Source organism: Acomys minous (assembly GCF_964271855.1).
Source record: "Acomys minous genome assembly, chromosome: 18".
Taxonomy (NCBI): domain Eukaryota; kingdom Metazoa; phylum Chordata; class Mammalia; order Rodentia; family Muridae; genus Acomys; species Acomys minous.
The window spans coordinates 45,113,280-45,123,721 of NC_140501.1; the positions used below are offsets into that span (position 1 = coordinate 45,113,280).

General features: G+C 45.3%; 1 protein-coding gene across 2 annotated transcripts in view; it reads left to right on the forward strand.

The window, feature by feature from the left end:
- LRCH1 (leucine rich repeats and calponin homology domain containing 1) overlaps nt 1–2,645 on the forward strand; it is a 181,462-nt gene extending 178,817 nt beyond the window's left edge. For both annotated transcript variants that reach the window (XM_084766977.1, XM_084766979.1), the window contains one exon: nt 139–2,645. In XM_084766977.1, coding sequence (XP_084623103.1) covers nt 139–249 — 111 coding nt within the window. In that variant the 3' untranslated portion in view covers nt 250–2,645. The remainder of the gene's footprint in view (nt 1–138) is intronic.
- Nucleotides 2,646–10,442: the final 7,797 nt, after the last annotated feature.

A 10,442-nucleotide genomic window follows, 5' to 3' on the forward strand; every position in this document is an offset into this window, starting at 1 on the left:
GGCTTGCCACTAGGGGGCAAAGATCGCAGGCTAAGGGAAGCAAGCAGCACAGTGGTGCGCAAACTCAATTCCCATGGGATGGTTTCCTGTCACAGTCCCATCATCCAAACCTGATGTCATGTTCTTCTTTCCTCTTAGGAAAAGCTCTGTCTGCCTCATCACATCCTTGAAGAGAAAGGCCTGGTCAAAGTGGGCATGACCGTTCAAGCGCTGTTGGACGTCACCGTCACAAAAGCTCTGTTCACATGAGACCGAGCCCTTCGCTCTGGGTGGGCTCAGACTCCGCCCAGAGCAGGGACTCTTGACTCTTGCTACCCAACTCAACCTCCGGCCAGTTCCGGGACAAGCTGCACTGACAAGGTGTCAGCCCAAGGGAGGATTCAGGACCTTTCCGAGTTGCCCTCCGGGTTCGGGCTGGACAGGTATTTTATCTGACAGCCAGGAAAGGGAGTTGGCGGAGAACTGAGTAGCAAATCATTGCCTTTTCCACCTCCTTCATCCCTTCCACACTCACCAGCTGCCATTACCAAATGCCAAGCACAACCGTTTCACAGTGAGTCGCATCTGCTTGATCAAAACCAAACTCCTTGCAGAATCCGTGGGGGGGGAGGGGGATGCAATCAGGTTGTTTTGTTTGGTTGATTTTTTTGTTTTTTTTTCTTTTGTTTTTTTGGCCACCAAAAGTTTTCAAGATGTCTCTTGAGATCATTGCCTTTTTGAAAAACTATTTTCAGCATACAAAATATTTATATAAATATTATTTATTAGTGAGTCGTTATTCATCCTTTGGATGCAAATTGTAAATTAGGAAACTATTTTATTACTGCTTTTTTGTGGTTAAACAATTTATTTTAATATTATAAATACTGAGTTATTTTCGAGCCTCTTTGGCGTGTAGGAATTCCAGGTCTCAGTGTTCCTATTTCCTGGTGTATATGGTTCAGAAAAGAAAAATTAAGCAAGAAACACGTGCTTCTGTGACAGAGAGCTGTTTTCTGGGAGGTGTTATCAACCTTTTGATTTGCAGAACATCGGTCTTATTTATATTTCTGCATTCCATCCAGTTTCCTACATTCCAGCAGCCCTCTTGTCCCCCAAATATAGTAAACTGACTAAAATCAAGAGAGCACCCCAAAGTTATTTGTAAATAGCTATGTGGAAAAAAAAAGACATATTAAACTTGAAGATAAAATGTGAATAGCTTTTTTTTTTTCCGGATTCATGTTTCTTTTTGCTATGCACAAAACATTCACATTTTAACACAGAGAAGTGGGAAGTGTTCAGCATGTGTCCTGAAGTATAATATTTGTACTGTATTTCGGGTAATTGAGGCACGTCTAGCACCAAAGATAGATGTTGAAGAGATGAATAAGAAAATGGAGATGATGGAAGGTGACTGCCAAGCTAAAAGGGTTTTAAGAGCTTGACTCAGGAAGCCAGCATTATTATTTCTTCTTCTTCTTCTTCTTCTTCTTCTTCTTCTTCTTCTTCTTCTTCTTCTTCTTCTTCTTCTTCTTCTTCTTCTTCTTCTTCCTCTTCCTCTTCCTCTTCCTCTTCCTCTTCCTCTTCCTCTTCCTCTCCTTCTTCTCCTTCTCCTTCTCCTTCTTCTTCTTCTTCTTGTCCAGACTTGGAAGATTCATGGTATGAAACCTGGGAAGTGAGCGGGCCATGGAGCCTCTAGTGGGCAGCTACATGCACAGCTAAGCAGACTGAGGGAAGGCCCTGGAAGTGGAGTGTGTGAGCAGCCAGTGGGGAGCAAGGACAGGCGCATTAGGACTAGCGAGGAGCCAGCCCAGGAGAGGAGTCTGCCCCATCCTGTCCGTGGGAGAGCTTTACCGAAGGCTTCATAGGATTATTGGGGGTGAGGAGGCAGTCACACCCATGCACACTCATGCCGCTGGATGGATGGGCGCCCGAGTCATTCATCTGACAAAAGCCTGTGAATAGCGACTGCACTTCCACCTCTGCACAAAGCCATTAGCAGTCTGTGGAGTACCAGTAGCCGCAGTGGGGCATCTTCAAGTTGGTTACAACAGACGTGTGGAGGCATGATTGTGTCGACGCTGGGATGTGATGGAGGGCTTGCGATCGTGGGAATTCAGATCGGCAGCTAGCAACTCCTGTCAAATGTACTGTGCACTTTAACATAAATATATTTTAATATATTTTCTGTACTGCACAAATGCCTTTTGTCAAATGGCCTAACAATGTAAAGAGAGGGTTTTTCAACAGTGTATTCAGCTGAAGCGGAGTTCAGAGGTTATCTACACAAGGGTTTAGAATGCTGCACCTTTAGGGCCTTGCAGATCAGGGTTCCTGAAATATATTTTTACATGTACCTTTTGACAACATGAAGCTCAGTAACTATTATTTTTGGATACTTTTTTTCAAAATTAAAATAGTTTATTTGATATTAATTTCCAGTATTTTCTTGAAGTTGGCTGTATCAAATGGCTTCGATATTTTGTAAAACTTTTTTAAAATGCGGTTCTTCTATGAATAAGATGTCAATCCTTGTACACTGTTTCTATGTGCAATGAAATGTGCATGGCTGGCTGACAGTATGATAAGTAGACAGAATGTATATAGTGCGAAACCAACCTTTTTCTTATTTAACAGCCATTAAAATTTTGAACTTGTACCAACCACCTTTGGATTGACTTATCAGTCTGATGCTGATGTTGACTCATCACACACACATATATACATACACACCAACAAACATGCATACAAACATACGCACATATATATATACATACACACGCACACATACACATATACTTGAACACACATACACACACTTGACCACACACACATGCACACACATATATACACACACACACATATTCAGGGCGCCATTGCTAAAATAGATCATAGTGATCATATACATGAACCTACATGAATACAACTATGTATATAATATGTATATATGTACAAATTCTATTGTAATTTCTATTATAATAGTTGTTGTTAGAATCTTACTAAATTGATGTATAAATTAAAATTTATCATATAACTGAAAAAGTAGATTCAGTGCTGGCTATAGTTTCCAGGAAGTCTTTGAACGGCTGCTAGGTTTAGGATAAAACTGTACTGGGGAAAATACTACACATACCTCCCTCCTCCAGGATAATACATTTTTCTCCCTAAACTAAAACTTAACTTGGTACCACGAAGAGCAGGAGAAAACTTGCTATGATCAGGTGGGGGTCGGGTGGGGTGAGGCTTCCCAGGGGTCATGGCTCCAGAGGTATCTCAAAGCTGCCTTAGTTCCTTCATCCAAATTGTAAAAGCCACAGGACTGGCTCCTCTCGCAGTCGCTCTCTCGCAGACTGAAGTCTGGATCCCACCTCTGCTGGGTTCTGGCCGGTGTTTTCTCTACTCATCCACCCTCCCTTTAGTGAGAGACTAGCTGCTGTGAGGATACAGGTGAAGGTTATGACTATAGCTCCGCTTGCAGGCAGAGTCTTGCCTGGCCCGTAAGAAGACCTGGATTCAGTCTCCCGCACTACATAGAAAACTGGATGTGATGGTGCACGCCTGTAATCCCAGAGCACCAAGCAGGGGGATCCGACGTTTTTAGGTAGTGGTTTTTGAGGCCGGCCTGACCTACATGAGATCTTGTCTCAAAAGAAAAACTGCATATGCAAGTGGAAGCACTAACTCCAAGTGCGACACACACACCGGCCCAGGTCCACCGTGCTGAGCCAGGAGCCAGCACCGCTGCTCAAGTTCTGCCTCTACCTGGGCTAGAACAATGACACGTGCCCATGATGTGATTTGACATGCTGCATCTTTGCTCCCGCCCCATCCAATCGGAGCTGTCCTCTGGTGCGTTGCAGAAGCCCAGGCCTTCAAGGGAAGTCTGTAAAGACAACGGAAGAAAGGCAGCAAGGGCAGGTGCACTGGGGAGGCTGCAGGGGAACCGGACATGAGGCCCCAAACATCACTTGAACTTGTGGCCTTGGCCACAGCTGGCACTGCCTTAGCTACCATCTCCTGGACAAAAGCTGTACCTCCTGGCTGAGTCAGAGATCTTCTAGAAACGACCCTTAATCTTCCAGCTTCTGCAGGAAATCAGCTACCAGCCATCCCTCCTAGTGAAGGGTGGGTCTCAGGCTGGTGGGATGGTGGGGCGTGTCACTAGGAGTCGGTACTCCTTGACCACAGGGACATGTATACAGCAGGGCTGCAGGCCAAAACTGGCAACCTTGTTATCTCCACCATGTGGCAATGTTTGTTGAGTTCAGCTACAATAAAGTAATGTTTTTGTTATGCTTTCTGTGCTGATGTTTCAGGACCTGTAATAGTCTACATGTCATAGGTACTGAAGAGAAGCCAGTGAGAAGGGCTAATTTGCTATATACGGTAGCCTAAGAATTACAGTAACTAGGCAGGAAAAGGTTTACATGACGTCTATAAGGTTAACTATCTACATGGTCCTAGGGACCACAGATGCTTTCGATGTGCGTGAGATCGTTACCCTGATGCTGCCAGCTGTTGCTGATTAGCTCAGCAGCAGCTTGACAGATCCATTGCTGAGGATTCCCTGGTACAAGAGTGGTTAAGAGAGAGATGCCATTATTGAGCTAGAGGGTTTCTTAGAGAAGAAATGGGGCTGAAAATGATGTGTTCCGAGCTGGCCATGGTGGTCCATACCCCTAATCCCAGCATTGGGCCAAGACAGCACTGGCCTAATTGGCGAGCCCTAGGCTAACGAAAGACCTTGTCACTAACCGAGGTGGACAGCTCCTGAGGAATGACACTGGGGTTGACTTCTGGCTTCCACATGTGTGCGCAAACACAGCAACACACACGTGCACACCCCACACAAGAGATGCCCCCCTTCCACACAATTTCCTGTCTCTCACCATGGGGTGATGTGACAAGAGGCCCATGACAACAGGACAACATGAACTCTTTAACACCCAGAATCAAGGTACTTTTTCTGGTGGCAGAAAACAGAAGAAGTAAACCCTAGAGCAGTGCCAGGGTGTGGAAGCAGCACCCAGAGAGACCAGAGGGCAGCGGAGGACGCCTCAGCGTTTGCCCTGAGTCAGAAGGAGCACAGCCCCACGTGTGGAAGCACGAGCTACCTGAAGCCAGTGTGCCACCCCACTGTCACGTCTAGTGAACGATTGTAAGTGGATACGGGGAAGCTGAGCCTCCTAGGCTGGGGTCACCAGTTCACAGTCACAGCAAGCAAGAAGGAAGTCCAGTCAGATTCAAGCCCAGCCACCAGGGCCGCGTCCTCACTGGGCAGATGTCTTTGCTGGCAGTGCTGGCTGACCAAGTGGCAGCTTCTGTTGTCAAGAAACAAGTCTTGAAGGGTCCTCAACACCATGGTTGTGAGAAGGAAGGAGAGGAGGACTGGCCGGTCTAAACGGAACCAAGCTAACACAGCCCAGAAGATTCAGTGTAGCTCCTGGCCTGCCTTCCTTTGATAATGCCTTGTAACCTGTGAGATGAGAGAACAGCTTTCTCCTCAAATCGATTCCCTCCCCTACCTCACGACCACCACCACCAGAAATTGATTTTGGCCAGTGCTTTGTCACAGCAACAGAAAGTACCAAGATGGTCAAGGAACCCATGCTGCTCTCTCCCTTGCTGCGTCATCCCTTCCCCCACCACCTCTGCAGTTTCTTCTTACCGCTGGAGTATGGCAATACTTCCTTTTCACCCAAAGCCCCCAGATTCTTCAGACTACTTGGAAGCTAGTCTCTAAAAGGAAAACCTTAAAGGAAAAATAAAACAAAACAAAACAACAACAACAACAAAACCCTGGCGTTTCACATTTCAGTGAGGTGGTTTTAGTTCTAGAAGTTCTACAGACTACATAGTCTATCTCACGTGCTATAACCCCCACTCTCCCTAAATATGAGGTCAACTTGAACAGGAAGCCATCTACTCTCCCCTGATGCTAACGTTCAGAACAGTCTTTGCTACATAACTGTCTTTATAGTCTCTCTAAACTCTCGTCCAGGGCCAGGGGGTGGGTAAAAGTCATTCTTGCTGTGAAACCTGAGTTGAATCGCTAGGACCTACATTTTAGAACTAACTCTTAAAAAGCTGCCCTTTGACTTCCACACATGGGCCTTGGCATGTGTGTTCACCTCCGACCACCAAATAAACAAAATGTTTATTTTTTAAAAAAAATCTCTTTCCCATTTACTACACCTTATCACCTACACTTAAAGATACTTTAGTGCAGCTCCCCCTGGGCCCAGATTTGTTGCCTCTGTTGGTCTCCTTGTGGAGCTCCTGTCCCCTCCAGGTCCTTCTATCCCCCAACTCTTCTATAAGACTGTCTGTGCTCTGCCCAAAGTTTGGCTGTGAGTCTCAGCATCTGCTTCGATCCCCTGCTGGGTGGGGCCTTTGAGAAGACTTCTACAGTAGGCTCCATCCTGTTCCCTCTCTTCAACTGCTGCTGGTGTCTATTCTACTTGCCCTTCTGTATGCAAATTAAGCATCTTCCTAGAGTCCTCATTATTTAGCTGCTTTGAGTCTATGTATTGTTGTAAGGTTATCCTGTATTTTATGGCTAATATCCGCTTATAAGTGAGTATGTACTGTGCGTGTCTTTCTGGGTCTGGGTTACTTCACTCAGGATGATCTTTTCTAGTTCCATCCATTTGCCTGCAAATTTCATCATCTCCTTGTTTTTCATAGCTGAGTAGTAGTCCATTGTGTAAATGTATTACAGTTTCTTTATCCACTCTTCGGTTGAGGGACATATAGGTTGTTTCCAGATTCTGACTACTACAAGTAAAGGTGATGCACCAACTAAGGAGAGGACCTAGACCCCCTGCTCAGATGTAGTTGATAAGCAGCTCAGTCTCCATGTGAGTCCCCTAATATGGGGACCAGGGGCTGTTTCTGACACAGACTCTGTTGTCAGCTGGTTGATCACTTCCCCCTGGGTGGGACAGCCTTGGCAGGCCACCGAGGAAGAGGATGCAGGCAGTCCTGGTGAGACTTGATAGGCTGGGGTCAGATGGTAGGGGAGGAGGGCTCCTCTTTTCTGAGGACTAGGGCAGAGGGGCTGGGGGAAGAGGGAGGGTGGGAGGGAGGGGCTGGAAGGAGATGAGGGGGATGAATAAAATTTTAAAAATAAATTACGTGAGAAAAGAGATATGTTAGTGTTGGAGTGGTGGCTCAGCGGTTAAGAGCCTTGCTTTTGCAGAGGAGGCGGGTTCCATTCACCCCCCAGCACCCTCGTGGTGGCTCACAGCCCCTCCCTAGCTCCAGTTCCAGGGAATGCAATACTCTCTTCTGACTTCCACAGGCACCTGGAGCACATGCTGTGTATCCATACATGCAGGGAAAGCATGCATGCACATGAATAAACAAATTATAAATAAATCTTAGACATGTGGTTCGGAAATATTTATTATTCCCACTGTGAAATTTTATGAAAAATTTTATCTAAACTCATTTGCAGCTCCAAAATCAGTGACGTCACTCAAGTTACACTTTGCAGCACAGCATGTCGCCACCCCCTCTAAGGGCTTTGACACATATTATCGAACTAATGAATGAAGTTGCCTCTGGAAATTTTACCCAAGATAAATGTCCTTTGTAGTGCCATCAGGATTTTTAATTCTTCATGAAGTGGTATGGTTTCCGCAGGCTCTCAATGTACTTGCAATGCTAAGCGTACTTGAAGAATAACATGTAAATGGAATAACGTGTATATGTAAAGTATATGAATTTTGTGCGTGCCCTGATAACTTTTCAAAGTGAACTGTCCTCTTACACTCTGCTTCCGTCCCCACTCTTTGCTTATGTTTACTTTCCTTAATGTAGACAGTCTCATTACATACCCAGTTTTATCCATCCTATTGCAGATGGACATCTGGCCCACCTCCAGATTTGGGTTTCTGTGGCTGGTGCTGCTGTGACCATTTTCATATGGACTTTGTATGGTTTGTGTGGTCATTTGAGTCGAATTGTTATGTGGGGACATGGGTATTATATTCATATAATATTATTATCTTAGCTAACATCAATCCCTTCAGCAATGACAGCGCAGGTCACAGTTGCCTTGGCAACATAAGAGTTTCTATGACCTTCACTGCAGACATGCAGGAGGGTGTACAACGGCATTTCATTGGATTTTGTTGCTGAATTTCCTGCTTTAACGAAGCACATTTTTGTGATGTAGCCACTTGCAATGTTTGCCTATTATAATAAACTTGTGTGAGTACTTCTCAGACAAGCCTATGGCAAACATCCCACCTCCTTGGTGGCTTGCCTTTATTTTTATGGTCTGGGTTTGAACCCAGGGCTTCATGCATGCTGGACAGCACTTTAACACCAAGCTGCATCCGAGGCACTTCTTTTTGTTTTTCTTTTCTCTCTGAGACAGGGTCTTGCTGCGTTGCCCAGGCACGTCTTAAAATCTCCAGTCAGTATCCCATCTCCTCAGTGGCTGGTACCTGGGATTACAAACCTGTGCTCAAATCTAGCTCCTTGCCTTTCTTTTAATTAAGATCCTCCATCATCCCTCCTGCTCGCTTCTCAAATTCACGGCCTCTTTTTCTTTATTATTGCTGCATATAGATATATGGATAAATATACAAACAGCGCCTGCTGAGTCCATTTAGTGCTGCTCACAGGGGTGTTTATGTCTTTAGCAATGAATACTTGAATTAGACTGATTCTCTGTCTCTTGCAGTCATTAATTCCTTATACTTCTCCATCTAGAAGGGGGGAACTGTGAGATTTCACCCATCTGCTTTAGGGTGCCAGCTGGTGTCACTGTTCTGGTCTTGTTTGGGCAGACCTAACTTACTGATGTTCCGTGGTTGAGGCTTCTCTGTCACATCTAAGACACAGTCTGTCAGCTGACTACTGTGTCTTAGATAAGGTGGTCTTATTTACCACTGTGCAGGGCACCTGTGTGAAATCCACTTGGCTTTTTTTCTTCTTAATTCTGTTGCACGGCTTCTAGATCATGCAAGATCATTCTCTTAGCTGTTGCTTACAATAAAGCCATTGAGGTGGATTCTTTGGGGAGCTTTTCTTTTGTGGGGGAGGGGGACAGAAATTCTTCTTACAATTATGTGGTAGGCATAAATAGACAATTGTGTCCCTGAAGGTTAGGATTTACATAAAGGCAGGTTCAGATGTCCTGGCCAGCTGTCTGTCCGCAATGGCCACTTGCGTTGTAATTGCCCTTTGTCTTTTTTTGCAGCTATACTGGGTCAGCAATTATTTACTTAGCATTTATGTTTTGCACAGTCCCTGTCAATATCAAACAAAAGAGCCTATTTTCTCAGAATAGTGTACCTACTTGGCTAGGTAAGTCCCTATTGTTTGGTGTCATTACTCACTTTTTGAGGTTCTACATTCCTAACTGACTTTGAGGGAGAGGAAGCTCAGTAGGTCAGAAGGCATCAGAGAGAAAACTGTGATGGCTGGACTTGACACTAGGGCCATACCTCCCACTTGTCACCTTCAGCTCCTTACAGCTGCCCAGTGCCTGTCTAGCTTGCTTAGCCAGCTCTATGATCACAGAAACCAACTCATTTATAAAAGAGTTTATTGCTGGGCGGCAGTGGTGCACACCTTTAATCCCAGCACTCAGGAGGCAGAGGCAGGTGGATCTCTGTGAGTTTGAGGCCAGCCTGGTCTACAGAGTGAGTTCTAGAACAGCCAGGGCTAATATAGAGAAACCCTGTCTTGAAAAATGAAACAAAACAAAATTCATATCCTACTCATTCTACTTCTGTGGCGAAAGTCTCACATAACAGAACCTAACTCAAAAGCTAATCACTAGGCGAGAGACTTGTAGATTAAGTGGTTTTTAACTGCGGGCCCAAGATTGGAATCATTTCATGTGCTGTTCATTTTAGGGCTCAGCCTACTCTAATATTAAACTGTAGTGATCTCTAGTGTCTTTACACTTACATCTAATGTGGTTAACGCTGTCAAGTTGACAGGGTCTAGAATCATCTAGTAGACAAGCCTCCAGGTACCTGGGAGGGATTTCTAGATGAAGAGATAGGAAGATGATTCATGTTTCCTATTGGGTGGTCCTCATGGGCTGAAGCCCTGGACAGAATCCAAAGGAGCAGGCAAGCTGCCAACTCGTTACTTCTCTCTGCTTCTTGACTGTGCACTATCCAGCTGCCCCTGCCACGATTTGCACACCATCATGGACTGTTCTGCCAAACAGTGAACTAAAACAAATGCTCTCCCTTCAGTGCCCCCCCCCCCCCCCCCCCCCGCCCGGGGGGTATTTTACTCGCAGCAACAGATAAAGTAATTTATACATCTAAAAGGCACTGCTTTCCTAAGCTGAAGAACCTGATGTGCCTTCTTTGATCATCGTTTACTGTGCACAGTAACCTATGCTGCTTAGTCAGGTTGTTGTCACCTCGACACAAGCTAGAGTCATCTGGGAAGAGGGAACCTGAACTGAGGAAATGGTGCCATCA